The sequence below is a fragment of the Canis lupus genome, chromosome 9 (genome assembly GCF_003254725.2).
Source record: "Canis lupus dingo isolate Sandy chromosome 9, ASM325472v2, whole genome shotgun sequence".
NCBI lineage: Eukaryota > Metazoa > Chordata > Mammalia > Carnivora > Canidae > Canis > Canis lupus.
Window position 1 is genome coordinate 14,930,241 of NC_064251.1, and position 19,233 is coordinate 14,949,473.

The 19,233-nt window shown below is 39.8% G+C and overlaps 1 protein-coding gene across 3 annotated transcripts in view; it reads right to left on the minus strand.

Moving 5' to 3' along the window:
• The window catches only part of MAP3K3 (mitogen-activated protein kinase kinase kinase 3), a 69,777-nt gene that overhangs the window by 29,186 nt on the left and 21,358 nt on the right, over positions 1-19,233 (minus strand). For all 3 annotated transcript variants that reach the window (XM_049114601.1, XM_025436718.3, XM_025436717.3), the window contains exons 3-5: positions 13,351-13,391; positions 8,392-8,491; positions 690-803 (exon numbers count right to left, since the gene is read on the minus strand). In XM_049114601.1, the coding sequence (XP_048970558.1) occupies positions 690-803; positions 8,392-8,491; positions 13,351-13,391 (255 nt within the window). The remainder of the gene's footprint in view (positions 1-689; positions 804-8,391; positions 8,492-13,350; positions 13,392-19,233) is intronic.

Consider the following 19,233-nt stretch of genomic DNA (forward strand, 5'->3'; position numbering starts at 1 on the left):
TCTCTCTCTTTTTTTCTTTAGATTGGATTGATTGATTGATTCATTCATTCATTCATTCATTCATGAGAGACACACAGAGAGAGGCAGAGACACAGGCTGAGGGAGAAGTAGGCTCCCCGCTGGGAGCCCGATGTGAGAATCTCGGGATTCCAGGATCACGCACTGAGCTGAAGGCAGACGTTCAACTGTTGAGCCACCCAGGCATCCCAAGAATTTTCTCTTTTATCATATGTTTTCCTTCCTCCCATGTCACAAGCCAAGTAACCTTTAGCTGCAACTTCAACATGGATGACTTGACTTTGCAGTGAAATCACATCCAAAATGCTACCTGGCCACTCAGGCTGGGCTGCACTTCTATGCCTGCTTCATTTTAAACTTTTAAATTTGTTTTAGGGAGAGAAAAAGGTGGTGGGGAGAGACAAAAGGAGAGGGTTAGAGAGAATCTTAAGCAGGCTCCACGGCCAACATGTAGCCCAATGCAGGGTTTGATCTCATGACCCTGAGATCATGACCTGAGCTGAAATCAAGAGTAGGACACCCAACCAACTGATCCACCCAAACGCCCCCCCATTATGTGCTTACTTTAACAGCAGTTGAGGAACACAAAATTCTGTCAAGGAAGCCAGGTAAACTCCTGAAGCACAGCAAGTCTTGTCTTTAGCTACCAGGCCATCATAGGGGCTACTTACATGGTTTCTGTCCTGGGACAGCAGCAATATCCTAAGGCTTTTCATGCTTGAGCTTCTATCTAATATGTCAATCGCTTTATCAAGATCATCTTGGTTCTTCAGCAGGATGGAGAGCTGTGACACAGGACACAGAAAAAGAGAAGCATATAAGATAAAAATCTTTAGTTTCTAAATATAAGCAAAATAAACAACAACAAAAAATAAGTCTGAAGGAAAACAATCTCATTGGATACTACGGGATGTTAAAACTAATTGAAACCATATAGATATTTTCTTTTTCTTTTCCTTAAGTGTACAACTATTCAATAATTTTTTAATAAACTTGCAATTGTGCAACCATCGCCATAATTCAATTTTTAACATTTACATTTTGCCAGAAAGATCCTGCACTCACTTGTAGTCACTCCCTCTTCTCACCTGCAGCCTCTAGCAACTACTATTCTACTTTTTGTCTCTATATTTGCCTCATTTGGACATTTGCTACACATGGAATCATACTTCATACATATTCAATTCAGGTCATAGTCTTTTGCATCTAGTTTCTTTTGTTTAGCTTTATGTTTCTGAGTTCATCTACTGCTATTGCACACCCCATTGCTTGAAGATATTTTCTGAGAAGCACTTCCTCTTTATTTTATTTTTTAAATTTTATTTATTTATTTATTCATGAGAGAGAGAGAGAGAGAGAGAGAGAGAGGCGGAGACATAGGCAGAGGGAGAAGCAGGCTTCATGCAGGGAGCCTGACGTGAGACTCGATCCAGGGTCTCCTGGATCACACCCGGGTCCCAAGGCAGGCGCCAAACAGCTGAGCCACCCGGACTGCCCTTGCTTCCTCTTTAAAAACATCCTTTAGGGATCCCTGGGTGGCGCAGCGGTTTGGCGCCTGCCTTTGGCCCAGGGCGCGATCCTGGAGGCCCGGGATCGAATCCCACGTCGGGCTCCCGGTGCATGGAGCCTGCTTCTCCCTCTGCCTGTGCCTCTGCCTTTCTCTCTCTCTCTCTCTCATGAATAAATAAATAAAATCTAAAAAAAAAAAAAAGAACAGAAATTTAGGCTGCATAGCAGCATGTGGTTCCTTTATATTTAAAGGTATTTGTTAAGTGTCCAACTCTTAGTTTCAGCTCAGTTGTGATCTCTGGGCTGTGACATCAACATGGAGTCTGCTTAAGTTTCTCTCTCCCTCTGCCCCTCTTCCTGCTCTCTCTCTCTCTCACTCTCTCAAATAAATAAATAAATCTTTAAATCTAGAGGACACTATGAGTATTTGATACTAAAAGAAAAGTATGCTTTGCCTGGGACCCAGCAAATGTCAGATCTTATACATTTGTGGCAAACACAAAATTAAGAAAAAGTCCAATTAATTTCATCAGTTCTCAGAGATGACAACTCTAAACCATAGCCAGGAAAACACAAATAGCAAGGCCAGTGTTTAAAAGAACATTTCAAGGGGTGCCTAGCTGGCTAAGAGCATGCAACTCTTGATCTTGGGGTTGTGAGTTCGAACCCCATGTTACGTGTAGAGATTACTTAAAATAAATAAGAAAGGATAAAATAAAATTAAAAAACAAAATAAAATTTTAAGAGAATTCATAGAATGGGAGAAAATTTTACAAATCATATCATTATATTAAAAGAATTTCTTCCTGTAACACTCAAAGTAGGAATAAAGAAAGATTGTTGTGGGAGGTGGGAGAGAGATAAAGAAGTAATTGGAGTAGACTTTAAAGTAAACAAATAAACTACAACTTTGTAAATGTACAGTATAGGTCTAGATATCCAGGTTATATAAAGAACTCCTATAACGCAACAGTAAGAGAATAAATAACCCAATTCTTTTTAATGGTCAGACATTATCCAGAGAAGACAAAAGCTAGCAAGCACTGAAAAGATGCACCATATCATAGGCATTAGGGAAATGCAAATCAAAACCACAATGAGACACCACATCTACTAGCATGGCTATAATTTAAAAAAAAATAAAATAAACAAAAACCCAGAAAATAATAAGTATTGGTGAGGATACAGAAATTACAACTTTCATATGTTGCTGGTAGGAATGTGAAATGGTACAGGGGATATGGGAAGGATGGGCAGTTTATCAAAAAGCTAAACATACAGTTACCATAAGAGTTCCACTCCTAAGTGTGTACTCTAGAGAACTGAAAACATACGTGCATATGAGAATATGCACACAAATGTTTATAGCAGCATTATTCATAATAGACAAAAGGTGAAAACAACTCAAGTATTCACCAACAGATAGATGGATGCATAAGGTGTGGTTTATCCATATAATGAAGTATTCTTACCTTGAAAACATTATGCTAAGTGAAAGAAGCCAAACACTAAAAGCCATATATTGTATGATTCCATGCATATGATATGTTCAGAATAGGCAAATCCAGAGAGACAGAAGGTAGATTTGTGTTTGCCTGCCAGGGGCTGGGGAGAGAAGGGAAGAGGAAGTGACTGCTAATGGGTACAGGCCTTTGCTTTGGGGTATCTGAAATTAGATAGTAGTGTTGGTCATACAAATCTGTAAGTGTATAAAAAAAAAAAACCTCTGAATTGTACAGTTTATTTTTTTATTTTTTAAAGATTTTATTTATTCATGAGCGACACAGACTGAGAGAGAGAGGAAGAGACACAGGCCGAGGGAGAAGCAGGCTCCATGCAGGGAGCCTGATGTGGGACTTGATCTTGGACTCCAGGATCACGCCCTGGGCCAAAGGCAGGCGCTAAACCACTGAGCCACCCAGGGATACCCTGAATTGTACAGTTTAAAAGGATAAATTTTATGGTAGGTGAATAACACCTCAATAAAGCTATTATTACTAACAATAAACATAAAATGAAGTCTCAAGAGATTTCTCATTTGTGGTTCTCAAATCCTGACAGGGCAAGGTTTAGAGGGCAAAGAAAAGAAAAAGAGGTTGATTCTTTTGCCTTCGTGGATGTATCTTGCAAGAAGTTACTGTGGCTGAGTTCAAAAAGGGTGTTGCCTGTGTTCTCTTCTAGGATTTTGATGGAATCTTGTCTCACATGTAGATCTTTCATCCATTTTGAGTTTATCTTTGTGTATGGTGTAAGAGAGTGGTCTAGTTTCATTCTTCTGCATGTGGATGTCCAATTTTCCCAGCACCATTTATTGAAGAGACTGTCTTTTTTCCAATGGATAGTCTTTCCTCCTTTATCGAATATTAGTTGCCCATAAAGTTCAGGGTCCACTTCTGGATTCTCTATTCTGTTCCACTGATCTATGTGTCTGTTTTTGTGCCAGTACCACACTGTCTTGATGACCACAGCTTTGTAGTACAACCTGAAATCTGGCATTGTGATGCCCCCAGATATGGTTTTCTTTTTTAAAATTCCCCTGGCTATTCGGGGTCTTTTCTGATTCCACACAAATCTTAAAATAATTTGTTCTAACTCTCTGAAGAAAGTCCATGGTATTTTGATAGGGATTGCATTAAACGTGTAAATTGCCCTGGGTAACATGGACATTTTCACAATATTAATTCTGCCAATCCATGAGCATGGAATATTTTTCCATCTCTTTGTGTCTTCCTCAATTTCTTTCAGAAGTGTTCTGTAGTTTTTAGGGTATAGATCCTTTTACCTCTTTGGTTAGGTTTATTCCTATGTATCTTATGCTTTTGGGTGCAATTGTAAATGGGATTGACTCCTTAATTTCTCTTTCTTCAGTCTCATGGTTAGTGTATAGAAATGCCACTGATTTCTGGGCATTGATTTTGTATCCTGCCATGCTACCAAATTGCTGTATGAGTAAAAATGAACTATTGGGACTTCATCAAGATAAGAAGCTTTTGCACAGCAAAGGATACAGTCAACAAAACTGAAAGACAACCTACAGAATGGGAGAAGATATTTGCAAATGACCTATCAGATAAAGGGCTAGTTTCCAAGATCTATAAAGAACTTCTTAAACTCAACACCAAAGACACAAACAATCCAATCATGAAATGGGCAAAAGACATGAACAGAAATCTCACAGAGGAAGATACAGACATGGCCAACATGCACATGAAAAAATGCTCTGCATCACTTGCCATTAGGGAAATACAAATCAAAACCACAATGAGATACCACCTCACACCAGTGAGAATGGGGAAAATTAACAAGGCAGGAAACCACAAATGTTGGAGAGGATGCGGAGAAAAGGGAACCCTCTTACACTGTTGGTGGGAATGTGAACCGGTGCAGCCACTCTGGAAAACTGTGTGGAGGTTCCTCAAAGAGTTAAAAATAGACCTGCCTTACGACCCAGCAATTGCACTGTTGGGGATTTACCCCAAAGATACAGATGCAATGAAACGCTGGGACACCTGCACCCTGATGTTTATAGCAGCAATGGCCACAATAGCCAAACTGTGGAAGGAGCCTCGGTGTCCATCGAAAGATGAATGGATAAAGAAGATGTGGTTTATGTATACAATGGAATATTACTCAGCCATTAGAAATGACAAATACCCACCATTTGTTTCAACGTGGATGGAACTGGAGGGTATTATGCTGAATGAAGTAAGTCAATCGGAGAAGGACAAACATTATATGTTCTCATTCATTTGGGGAATATAAATAACAGTGAAAGGGAATAGAAGGGAAGGGAGAAGAAATGTGTGGGAAATATCAGAAAGGGAGACAGAACATAAAGACTCCTAACTCTGGGAAACGAACTAGGAGTGGTGGAAGGGGAGGAGGGTGGGGGGTGGGGGTGAATGGGTGATGGGCACTGGGCACTTGACAGGATGAGCACTGGGTGTTATTCTGTATGTTGGTAAATTGAACACCAATAAAAAATAAATTTATTAAAAAAGAAAAAAAAAGAAAAAGAGGTTGAGGGATTTTAAATTAATAAAATGTAAATTAGTCAACTCTTGGTCACTGAGATCAGCAGAGTATGGAAAGACATCTGTGATCTAAAATAATGACAGGGCAGCCCAGGTGGTTCAGCAGTTTAGCGCCGTCTTTGGCCCGGGGCATGATCCTGGAGACCCGGGATCGGTCCCACGTCGGGCTTCCTGCATGGAGCCTGCTTCTCCATCTGCCTGTGTCTCTGCCTCTCTCTCTCTCTGTCTCTCAAGAATAAATAAATAATAAACAAAATCTTAAAAAAAATAATTAATGACAATTACTTATGTTTGACTTTAGACTTAATATCTGCATAAATATTTGAATAAATGAATGACTAACATTTTGGGCAGTCACTTTATTGGCAAAAGAGTTTGAGAATGGATTTTGGGACATGTGGAATTCTTTTTTTTTTTTTTTTTAAAGATATTATTTATGTATTTGAGAGAGTGAGATAGCACAGCAGGGGGAGAGAGAAAGGGAGAGGGAGAAGCAGACTCCCCACTGAGCAAGGAGTCTGATGCAGGGCTCAATTCCAAAACCCTGGGATCATGACCTGAGCCAAAGGCAGATGCTTACCCAAATGAACCACCCAGGCACCCTACATGCGGAATTCTTAATGGAAACAGAAACAAGTACTAAGTCATTCAGAAAAATCTTTACTACCCGAGGAATACCTTCTTTAATGCTGATTCCCCAGCTGACTCCAGCCTCACTTTCTTATTCAGTAACTGAAGCTTGAGCTGCAATTTGAAAAAGTTCTATGGATTTGACATTTATATGGTTTGGGTTCTCATAACATTCATTCATTCATTCATTCATTCATTTATTTATTTATTTAGAGGGAGGGAAAGAAAGTATGTGCAAGGTAAGGGATTGGGCGAGTGAGCGAGACAGAATCTTAAGCAGGCTCCACATCCAGTGTGAAGATTGATGCAGGGCTCAATCTCCCAACCCTGAGATCATGACCTGAGCCAAAATCAAGATTCTAACACTTAACTGATTGAGCCACCCAGGCACCCCTCATATCCTATATTTCAAATGTTTTTGTTTACATACTTTACTTACATCTGCATTACTTATTAACTATGGAGTTAGTGGTTTATTTTCCAAATTTGTTGCATTTCTAAAATTTGTCCAAAAAACAAAAGATCAGATGGTCTTATTTTTGTTAGCTATTTAGCAATACATCCAATCATAGTTGTACATTTTGTGTACAGGGGACCAGGCAGTTTTTAGCTAACAAATCTCAGCCCCTGTAGATTTTTGCCCCAAACTATAGAAGAAGTGCCTTTTTTAATCCCCCTTGAGCTGACGGGTTTTTTTTTTTTTTTTTTAATGATTTTATTTATTTATTTGACAGAAAGAGAGCATGGCAGGCAGAGGGAGAGAGAAAAGCAGGCTCCTCGCTAAGCAAGGAGCCTGATGGGGGGCTCAATCCCAGGACTCTGAGATCATGATCTGAGCCGAAGGCAGACGCTTAATCAACTGAGCCACCCAGACACCTCTGTTTTGTTTTGTTTTTTTAAATATAGTTGACACATAATGTTACATTAGTTTCAGGTATACAACACAGTGATTTAACAAGTCTATACTTTATGCTGGGCTCACCACAAGTATAACTACCATCTATTGCCATACAGTACTACTGACTATATTCCCTATGCTATACCTTTTATCCCCATGATTTATTCATTCCATAACTGGAAACTTGTATCTCCTACTCCCCTTCAACCATTTTGCCCTTCTCCTATCCACTCCCCTCTGATAACCATCAGTTTGTTCTCTGTATTTATGGGTCTTTTCCTGCTTTTTATTTATTCATTTATGTTATAGATTCTACATATAACTGAAATCTTTGGTATTTGTCTTTCTCTGACTTATTTCACTTAGCATACTACCGTCTAGGTCTATCTATGCTGTTGCACATGGCAAGATCTCATCTTCTTATGGCTGAGTAATATTCCATTGTGTGTGTGTGTGTGTGTGTGTGTGTATATATATATGTATACACACACACACATCTTCTTGATCACTAATCTATTGATGGACACTTGGGTTGCTCTATGGAGGAGATTCTTAACTCTTCAACCAAGAATTAAGGACTTGTTTCTCAAAGGGCCAGGAAGGTGCCCAGCTTTCTTGTCTTGTCCCCCAACTCAATTCCCTCCAGATGCACACTCTTTACTAGGCACCAACACACTGCCTCTCACACTAATGTGCAGCACCAGACCAAGCAGACTGTAGCCTCTAGTACCTTTCTTAGAGCTGGAAAAGCAGCCAAGTAATTGACACTTATAAGAATCCCTTACTGGATAATATTCTAAGTATGAAAAAATAAGGACTACAGAAGTGGAAGGCAAGAGAAGGAAGAGTTAAAGAAATCACCTACATAGGTGATAACTTTGGAAACAAGCTACAGTTGGCAGTTAAACTCTGAGAAGAATCTAGCATTTATGACTGTCAATAAAGGAACTACCCATCAGTTTTCCACACCTCTCCAGACCATTCTAAACCTCTGCTTCTTGTTAAGGCTGTGCTGGAAAGAAAAAGATAAGTTACAAAATGTAAAGGAGACAATATAAGCCCTGGCACGATACCTGATTCCACCATGGAACTACTAGCACTGAATGAGCACAGAAATGGAAATAGCTATGTAATCTCCCATGTAAACCCCAGAACGATTGGAATTAAGAAAAGAGGTTCCAGAAAATGGAAACCTCCAGATGATATTAGAGGAACAAACTACAAAATTCTCAGTTAAACAGGGAGAAAAGGTAGTTAGCTTTCACCCCTCCTTAACCCCACACCATCCATCTAGTTTCTTACCTCATTGTTCATGTAATGTAGATCAAGAGGCTGCCCAAACACTGTTGTCACCTTGTGTTCCACGTCTTCATATCTCACAGGCCGGCTGAATGCTATAATTCTGAAAAGAGTAGGAAGTGGAGTTAATTGTGTATTTTAAAAGTCAGATTCAGAAAGCTAGGATGTCTGAATGATATCTTCCTGCTCTTGTAGGCATAGGATTCTTTTTTCTCCCTTTGTACAAATTGTCTTCTGTTTCTTATCTACTTCATTTTTTTCACCCTTCTGAGCATCACAAGCATTGCTCAATCCCAACAATTGTTCTACCATGACAGTTCAGTATCAAAGCAGAACACCTGGATTTAAAACTAGGTTCCAAAGACTCCTGATAGGAAGAAAACGTGAAGACAAGAGAAGTGGTCCTGAAAACATGGTCTTAACTCCTAAGTGACTCAACTCCAGGACTAAGGAGGTCTTGTCCATTGCTGATGCCAGAGGAATCTCAATGCTAATTATCCTCAGAATTGAGATTTCCTACTTCAGAGTCAAAGGAATTCCCCTTAAGTTGGTTATATGACTACATTTTCTTAATTAGTGACACGTGATTATATAAGTAGCATTGATATTAACACTTTTCTAGAGAGACTCATTAGATCAGTTCAAAGAACAACTTCTATAAAGTCAGAACCTGTTCAAATAGGTGTTAAAATTATTTGTCAATTAAATAACACAGCAAAATTTTAAAGTGGGGATAGATGAAATATACAAGAGGAATGAAACAAGAATGAGATATACAAAAAATTGGCAAAATGTTGATAATGTTGAAGCTGTGTTACAGGTTCAGAAGAATTCAGTATGACAGTCTCTCTACTTTTGTGTGTATTTGAAATTTTCATAATAAAAAGTTTTAATAGATATATTAGTTTGAACTATATGATATTGCTGGTAGTTAACAATTTTTGATGCACAAAAGTGGCAATTTCATGTAAGTTCAACCCAATACTCTAAAAACTCAAATCTTTAAGACAAAAATAAGCAGAGATAAATGAAACAAGAATGTATCAGAAAGAAACTCACATATACATTCTACATATATATATTTAGAAGAAGTACAGGATTAAAAATATTGAGGTGGGGAAGGTCTTCCGAAGAATTACATTAAATATAGATGACAAGAAAAAGATTTAACAACAAAAATTTATTTATTTGAGAGAGAGAGAGCGCATGCACATTTGAGCAGGGGGAAGGGCAAAAGGAGAGGGAGAAAATCCTTAAGCAGACTCCCTGCTGAGTGTGGAGCCCAACACAGGGCTCAATCTCAAGACCCTGAGATCACAACCTGAGCCAAAATCAAGAGAGGGACACTCAACCGACTAAGCCACCCACCCAGGTACCCCTGACAACAAAAATTCTGATAGCAAAATGAGCCATCGACAAAGTTGAAAAACAAGTATCAGGCTTGGAAAAAAAAAATCCTTGCAAAATCAGTAAGAAAAAGACAACCCAACAGAAACATAGGCAAAGGATATGATGACACAATTCAAGGAATTCTGAATGGCTAATAAACATATGAAGTTATGTTTAATGTGATGGTGGAAAATGCATATCAAAACCACCTTCATCTCTTGGTAGCTTAAACTGAACAAAATCTGACTAGTGCTTAGTAGTCAGCACTAGTGCAGCACTCAGACCTAGAGCCTCTATAATTCTTGCCCTCCTTGATGCTAAGAAGTATGGTTCTTTTACATCTTCTCTGATCCCCTAGAGTGGGAAGTGCTATAACTAGAGGAAGAAGCAACAAGCCACAGGAGAGAAGGATCTAAGCTGCTGGATTTTAATGGCATCTGACCAGATAATTTCTTTAATACTCTTCTGTGCCAGGCTGGCATAAATAAGTGGGCAGCAGAAAAGCTTCCATAATCTAGAACTGTGCTCTTCAATATGGCAGCCACTAGCTACATGTGGCTAAACTCAAATTAATTAAAATTACATTTTAAATTGGTTCCTCAGTCTTACTAGGCACAATGCAAGTGCTCACTAGCCACAAGTGACCGGTGGCTACCACACTGAACAACACAGGTATATAACATTTACATTATACCAGAAAGTTCTTTTGGATAACACTGATAGCATACTTCTATCAACCATAGTCTATCCTATCTTTCACACAAAGCCTAACATCTCAAGAAGACATTTTCTCCATAACTTTTCCTTCATTCATCACCTTTGATTTTTTGAAATTATATTGCTGAATATATTAGTTTATATTCCATCTAGAAATCCATCCATACTGTAAACCTTGTATTTTTTCCCCTCAAATCAACTGTTCCAAGGAGTGATACTATTAGACGCTATGTAGATATACGCGTTTTCTGGAGTCTTTTGAGAGAATGCTTTCCCATTAATTCCTAATAGCAAATCATACCCCATTTATCAGGACCTTAGCAAAAGTCTCTCTGAATAAAATACCAGGAGACGTTTTGGATGTCCCTAGCACACTGTTAGAAAAGGATCAGGCTCAGATAAATTCTCCGACATTTGGTCTGGCAATGAGCCATTCAAAACCTCCAGAAGCAGCCCCAAAGTCAAGATCAGAAACCAGGACTTTCAGGTTTGGTAAGATCTAAGCTGCTGCCATTAAACTGAATAAAAGGCATTTTTAGTCCGTGCTTCAAAGAGGAGCCTAACACCTGTGACAACCACCCCCACCACTGTCCAGACAGGAAGGGTTTCAAAGGGAAGGAGTTTGAATCTATAGTCCACCTCTTCCGCCCTCCTGGGGCTAAAAGGGAAAAGCATTAGGAACCTGGTCCCTACACCCTTCCAAAGTAAAGGGAAACAGAATGGATACCTGGCATAGATAAATGGAAAAAGTCACTATTTCTTTCCTCTTTTCTGTATGTTCTAACTCTATAATGGTCTACAACATTTAGATAGATACTATCCACACTCCTGCAAAAAAAGTAAAGAAAACCCACAATAATATTCTCTACAAAATCCTAAGACTTGAAACACATGACACCAGAGCTGTCTGGCACAGAGCAGCTTAAACTTGGCTTCCCTGCACCAACTTTATAAAGTCCTCAATTCCACACATAGTACACAAACAGTGAAATGCCATGGCTCCTGAAAACAGCGCCATAAAAAGAGAATGCACAGTTTTCAAAATCTTGATACCAAGATTTTGCTCAGGGCTTCGAAAGGCCATTCCTGCCTGACCACCTTAAATATTTGTGGTTTCGATCTGGCAGCTTCTCTGAAACTAAACACATACACTTTCTCAGTGTAAGTCTGCTCACTGTAACTACATACCACTTTGAGAACAGGAATTCAGGAGAGCGTAACTGCATAATTAGGCTCCAACACAATTGAGCTTTTGATTTTGTATCTACTTCTGAAAACTCTCTGCTACTCCAAGTTTGGCAACCCCTTTAAAACCCAGTCATGTCAGAAGTGTGAAAAGCAGCAACAATGAAGTGACAATTTGACTTCCCTGCTACTGGCAGGAACAGGATGAGAGGACAGAGCTCAGAAGACTTTCCTCCTTCTAGGCCTAGAACCCACATGGCAGCAGCAGGAATAAGGCTCCGCAAATCACAGTGTTTCCATTAGGCAACCTCTGACAACCTTGCAGGCTTGTGAATGTATCTTTTTAAGGGAGAACAGCAGCCCTGTATCTGGACCTGAGCTACCAATGTTTAGAGGCACTAAGGTCCTCTGGTGGGACTTACACAGTAAGAAGAGCTTATTCTTATCAGCATGCTCTTCACATTCCCAAATGTTCAAAGCAAAAGAAAAAGAAGGATATCAATGGGAGAGAATGGCATAGCAGGAAACAGATACTGAAAAGCACACTTAGGCACATATATGCCACATGCATGCACATATAGGGTCCCAATTATCATGACCAGAGTTTGGTATGCTTTTTAAAAGTTCTTCCTCGAGGCACCTGGCTGGCGCAGTCAGTTAAACGTCTGACTCTTGGTTTTGGTTCAGGTCATAATCTCAGGGTCCTGGGATCAAGCCCCGTGTCAGGATCTGTGCTTAGCATAGAGTCTGCTTGGGATTCTCTCTTGCCCTCTCCTTCTGCCCTTCCCACTTATGCTGTCCCTCTCTCTAAAATAAATAAATAAAATCTTAAACATATTTCCTTAAGGGGTACCCCACTGGCTCAGGTGGTGAAGCATGCATCTCTTGATCTCGGGGTTGTCAGTTTGAGCCCCATGTTGGGTGTAGACATTACTTAAAAATGGAATCTTTAAAAAAATAAGTTTTTCCTTAAATAATTTGAGAAATTAAGTGGAGTCCTATTTTTCTCAACTGAGAACTTCTACCTTGACTTCCTACAAAAAATTAAATACTAACAATGGAGAAAAGGACAGAAGGATTTTGTAACATCACTTTCACTTCCTTAACAAGGAAAGATACTAAATATAGACTGAAAAACTCCCTCTTTCTAAATCCTCAAATGATCTGAAATCTTTCACAATTGATGGACTTGATGCAGCTTCCCAACCCAGACACATTATAAAGAAATTTCCAACTCACTAACCTGGCCCTGATGTGGACAGAGCCAGGGCCATTCTACTGGGCTAGGAATGCACCACATCACAGGAGAATCTAAATCTCCTTCTGATGCTCACAGGTGGCACAGTGTCAGTGTGTTTGGAAGTCATAACTCTGAGTAGACCTGGAGTCCTGACTTCCTCCCCTAGCAAAATGGTGGACCCACAGGAGTAGAATAAGAGCAAAAGAGTAAAACATCAGCAGTTGAAATGGTTTCCATTTCTAACACCAGAAATAAAATTCAATTGTTAAGCCAAGCCAAAGATAAAAATCACCTTTTTATGCCCAATCAACCCCATCACCCAGCCAGTGACCCCATAGGGATCGCTCCAGGGAAAGAGCTTCCAGAAGTTAAATGCTTTCTGAGAACTGCAGCTCACATCAACACAATCACTGAACAGAAGGCAGACTTACCGCCTCTCCCCGTTGTGCTCAAACTTGATTCTGACGTCACTCTGTCAAAGGAATGATAGACAGGTTAGTGGGTTCTCTGGCATGTGTTATCCTGCCATTCCCAGGTAAGCTTCAGGTAGTCCTTTAGCAAGGTTAGGCAAACATCCCTGATGGCTCCTGTTCCAGCTTCTCTACCTCATACACATTCCTTTCCAATGAGTTCGGAGCCTTTTGAGTTCTAACCTCAGGAGCAACAAAGCTCTTGGGACAAGATCCCTAAGTGGCTACCCCAGTTCAGCTGCTATGCTCTGACATGTCATTTCTATGTTCATACACTCTATTTCTACACTGGCTCTGGAGTTTCTCCCACCACATTGCCTCCTGGCCAGGATATGTTTCCTTCTTGGCTACTGTGACTAAACAGAAAGAGAAACCCTTAGAATGGATACTTCCTAGCTATGGGTCCACATGTAAGTTACTTATCCTCCATGAATCTTAGTTTTTCCATGTGTACAGTGGGGCTAAACATACCTAATCTGCACAGTTGCTATGAGAACTAAGCAAATAATGTAGGTAAAACACCTGATACATAGTAGACATGCGATAAATGGTTGCTGCTGCTACTACAGATTTTCATGTTCCTTCTAAGACACCTACCCCCTCACTCCAGGTAGGGTAAAGTGAGATCCTGGACAAGTTACCTTAGAACTGTCCCCAGTTTTGTCCTAAATGACCATCATGGGTAGCCCATAAGCTGCAGGAAGACATGAACTGTGTCTATCTTATTTCCATACCACAGTGACAATCAAGGAAAATGGTATATAATATTTGTGGTATATAATATTAATCGATGGATTAACTGGGTAAAGAACAGAATTGAGTGTAAATATCAGAAATAGGAGGAAATAGAATCATCAGAATGTTAAGAAACAAATCAATGAGGAAGAGATATTGTAAAGGACAAGCAAATGACTCAAGGGATGAGTCATGGCAGGATAAGGGAAGAGATATTATAGAAGAAAAGAACAGGTATAGAGAAAAAAGAAAAGTAAAACTGTCAGGAAATCAACAAATAGAGATGGAGCAGAGAAAGAGTGCACAGTCAGTGAATGAAAAGTATACTGAGAAAGAGAAATTAATAAACTGTGCCTTGGAACAAAGAAGGAGGTTCTAGAGTATCTTTAGATGAGAAACACAGAGCAGACAGAGAAGATGACAGAAACAGGACAGAATGTCAAAGGTAAGGTGGATACATAAAGGACTTTCTCTACTCAAGAGATTAGAAGGCTAGAATTCTCTTCCAGTCCACTGAACTGGACAGGTGATTCTAATTTACACTCTAAAAATGACTGAGGATCTCAAAGAACTTTTGTTTATGTAGATTACATCTACTGATATTTCCTATTAGAAATTAAAACAGAAAACTTAAATATATCTCATTCACCTTAAAACAATTTAAAAATATTACTTAACATAAACATATTGTTACAAAAAATAATTATATACTTTTATGTTTAGTGACAGAATACAAACCTCTTTAATGCATGTTAATAGGAGACAGTTGGATTCTCATGTCAGCTTTTGGTTTTAATCTACTGTGGTAAAACATATCATGTAGCCTCTGGAAAACTCTACTGTACATTCTTAAGAGAATGAGGGTGAAAAGGGCAAGTAACATTTTAGTATTTATACGAAAATAGTTTTGACCTCATAGACTCCCTGAAAAGTTCTTGGGAACTTTCTAGGGTCCCCAGAACACAGCTTGAGAATCACTGAATCAAAATATAGAAGGCCGTCCTCTATCCTGTTATTTTAAAGACAAGATGGAGTTGGGGCTCAAAGAGCTTCATGTCCCTGAAAAATTCACATACTCAACAGTAGACAGCAAAGCTCCTCTGACCTGCAATGTGAAAACTTCAAAACATACCCCTGATCTTACCCTCTTATCCTTTAAAATATAACACATGGACCACTTTATCCATTAAGACTATATGAAAATAGTTAATATTTATTGAACATTTACTATGTACTAAGCCTTGTTCTAAGCATGTTACGTGTATCGATTAAACAAATCCTCACAACAAATACTATTATTGTCCCCATTTTACAGAAGAAATGGAGTTGCACTGAAGTTAAATAAACTCCCTCAAGGTCATCATGCTTTAAAGAAACAGACAGGATTCAAACCTTGGAAGCCCAGGTCTTTTTTTTTTTATTATTGGGAGTTCAATTTGCCAACATATAGCATATCACCCAGGGCTCATCCAGTCAAGTGCCCCTCTCAATCCCCATCACCCAGTCACCCCAACCCCCCGCCCACCTTCCTTTCCACTACCCCAAGCCCAGGTCTTAATCACCATGCTATGCTACAACTTAAGTGTCACACAGGCAAAGAAGATTTACTTTACTCACAGATGCAGTGCTTCAATGGGAGAAACTATCAAAGGATCTTTTGTGACCTTACTTTTTTGGAGCTCATGGAGGAGTTGGAGTAATAATGGAGTCAGAACCAGGAGGCTGGAGTACCAATCATGTAGCAAGCTATGGGACCTGGGGAACCAGCAGCGGAGGCTTTGGCTGAGGTTTTGAGTACATAGGGATGGAGAAGGTAGAATGGGAAGGCAGTGTGCTCCATCTAGTCTGCAGTCATATGTGTGCTAGTGTATGTGTGGCTATATTTATGTGTGTGTGCATGCACAAGCAGAAAGGTGGGGCAGTGCTGCAGAGAAAGTTATCGTGTGGATTTAAGGTTTATGCAAGTGACAGCAGTTTTCTCACTGTCTTCTTTTTCTCCTTTCCCTGAAATGCTGAGCAGTTAGCATGGCAAGGGCCCTCCATGGCAAGTGCTTACGACATGCTGTTGCATGCTGACATGCCACCTCCAGCTTCCTACACTCTCTAGTTCTGCAGCCAGCTCTAGAGTTACATGAGCACTCAACAGTCTGCAGCCCTGTCTGTCCCTGCAAGTGGGTTACCACAGCCTTTCACCTCCTGCTGCTCACAGTCCAGCACACTTTGGTGTAGCTCTCATTATTACTGTTTTTTTATTAATAGATCCTATTTTTAGAACAGTTTTAGATTTTCAGAAAAATTGAGCAGAGCCTACATACCCTTCTTCCCAGAAGTCTCTCCCTGTTATTAACATCATACATTACACAGTGCATTTGTTTTTTTTTAATATTTTTTTAATTGAAGTTCGATTTGCCAACATATAGTATAACACCCAGTGCTCATCCCATCAAGGGCTCTCCTCAGTCCCCGTCACCCAGTTATCCCATCCCCTCACCCGCCTCCCCTTCCACTACCCTTTGTGGTACATTTGTTATTGTTACAATTTTTTTATGTTTGTTTTTATTTTTTATTTTTTTAATAAATTAATTTTTTATTGGTGTTCAATTTACCAACATACAGAATAACACCCAGTGCCCATCCCGTCAAGTGCCCCCCTCAGTGCCCGTCACCCATTCACCCCCACCCCCCGCCCTCCTCCCCTTCCACCACCCCTAGTTCGTTTCCCCGAGTTAGGAGTCTTTTTCTTCTCCCTTCCCTTATATTCCCTTTCACTGTTATTTATATTCCCCAAATGAATGAGAACATACACTGTTTGTCCTTCTCCGATTGACTTACTTCACTCAGCATAATACCCTCCAGTTCCATCCACATTGAAGCAAATGGTGGGTATTTGTCGTTACAATTAATTACCCAATATTGATGTATTAACTAAAGTCCATAGTTTATTCAGATTCCCTTACAGTTTATTCCTGTTTATTTAAATTAAGAAATTTGGGGGTGCCTGGTGGCTCAGTGGTTGAGCATCTGCCTCTGCCTCAGGTTGTGATTCCAGGGTCTTGGGATCAAGTCCCTCTGCCTGTATCTCTGCTTCTCTGTGTCTCTCATGAATAGATAAATAAAATATTTTTTAAATAATAATAATAATAAAATAAGAAATTTATAGGGGTGCCTAGGTATCTCAGTTCATTGAGCTTCCGATTCTTGATTTTGGCTCAGGTCATGATCTCAGGGTTGTGAAATCAAACCCTGGGTAGGGCACTACTTGAGATTCTCTCCCTCTGCCTCTGCCCCTCCCCTTGCTTGCACATTCCCTCTTTCTCTCTCTCTCCTTCAAAATAGATAAATACATCTTTTTTGAAAATTAATTTAAAAAGTAAATTTGTATTCCTCTGTTCATTTTTATCTTTTTGTAGCAATAAAAAAAATATTACAATAGCTCTTAAACTGGGATATTATGCTTTGATGCACTTATGAGGGAATCCCCTCTGTCCCTCTGTGGGACTGAAGAAAATGAATTTATTTCATGATGTAGTGCCTAATTCAAGTGCATAGTGCAATAGTGCATAATTCAAGCACTATTCTATGTGAATTCAGTTAGAAAGGGAATTAAACTTTTGCCTTAAACCATAGATCACTCCTACTCAAGACTAACCAAGCCTGTGATTAGTAAGGAGTGTAAACAAAGATGCCTAGTGCTCTGAATCCCTTCTCTCATGTGGTGACAGCCTTTCCAGAGCAAGATGCCTGCATGTACCACATGGCATGCCCACATCTGCCAAGTTCCTAAATCTGAGTTCCCCCTGTCAGGCTGACCAGAATAAGCCATGGATAAGGAAAGTTCAGATAAAGATAACTTTATTCAATTCCTCTTGCCAACCATTCTCCTTGCCTCTCTGAGACATTTCACACTGGTGGTCAAATCCTCTTTCATGAGGTTCTCTTTTCCCTTGCCTTCTGCGACTCTATCCCAGCCCAGAGAACCTGCCACCACTGTAACCACTTCTGCATCTTTGCTGGTTCCTCTTCTTCATGCCCTCTCTCACCCTTCCCCCAACATGTGACTGTTCCTTGAAGTTTGGACTTTTGGCCTCTGGATTTCTCCCCCTTTCCTCACATCTTCTCTTCAGTAGGAATAAAAAATAGGCAACTTATAAACAATCCCCAAATCTCTGACTAGCCCCAATCTTACAAGCAAAACTTCCTCTGTCTGCCACGTAGCTGTGGCAGGTAAGTCGTTAGGAATGTAGCACTGAAGTCAAACTGTCTGGCTTCAAATGCTGGCTTAACATCTCCTAGCTATATTGAATTTGACTAACTGATCTGTGACTCAGTTTCCTCATGTATAAAGTACAAACAGTATTTACCTCATGAAATTATCAAAAGAATTAAATGAAAGAAATAGGTAGAGATAAGAGGACAGTACCTGGCACTTGGGCTGAAAGTGTTTCAGAGTACACTTTTTAGATCTGGAGAGGCAGTCTGATACATGTTCCATATATTGTGTGATGTTTCCCCCCAGGGGAAGGTATCTGGGACAGCACTTCCATGACAGAGGCAGAATATGAACAGGTATTCCTCATGTACTTCTGCATTGCTTAGCCTCTCCTGAAGTTAGTCTGGGACTTTATGACTAGTTCTGACCAAGAGCTGAGAACATCACTGAGCTCTACACTCTCTTTCTTGGCAGCCATATGTTCCAGGTCATTGGAGCCACCCTCAGGGTCAGGGTCCTGACTATGGTGAACACTGTCTTCCCCTTCCCCATACTGGGAATATTGTGTTAAGTCACCTAAGATTTAGGGTTTTTATATTAACATAGCACAAGCTAGTTTTTGCAGTGAATAGTATGAATGCTCACAATAAGTGGAATAAATAAAGACTATAAATAACCCTGTGTTCACTCAAGCCAGGTTTTGCTGCCAAATGAGTTTGCCACAAATTACCAAAAAAAAAAGGCTTTCAGTTTCCAGCATTCTTTGGATTTCAGAATTGCAGCTAAGGGATTGTGGACCTGCAAAAATCACACACACACATATACACACATGCACACAATCTGAGTTTTTTTCACTATGATCTCAAACTCAACCTAGCTCCATGTATGTCTGTACCAAC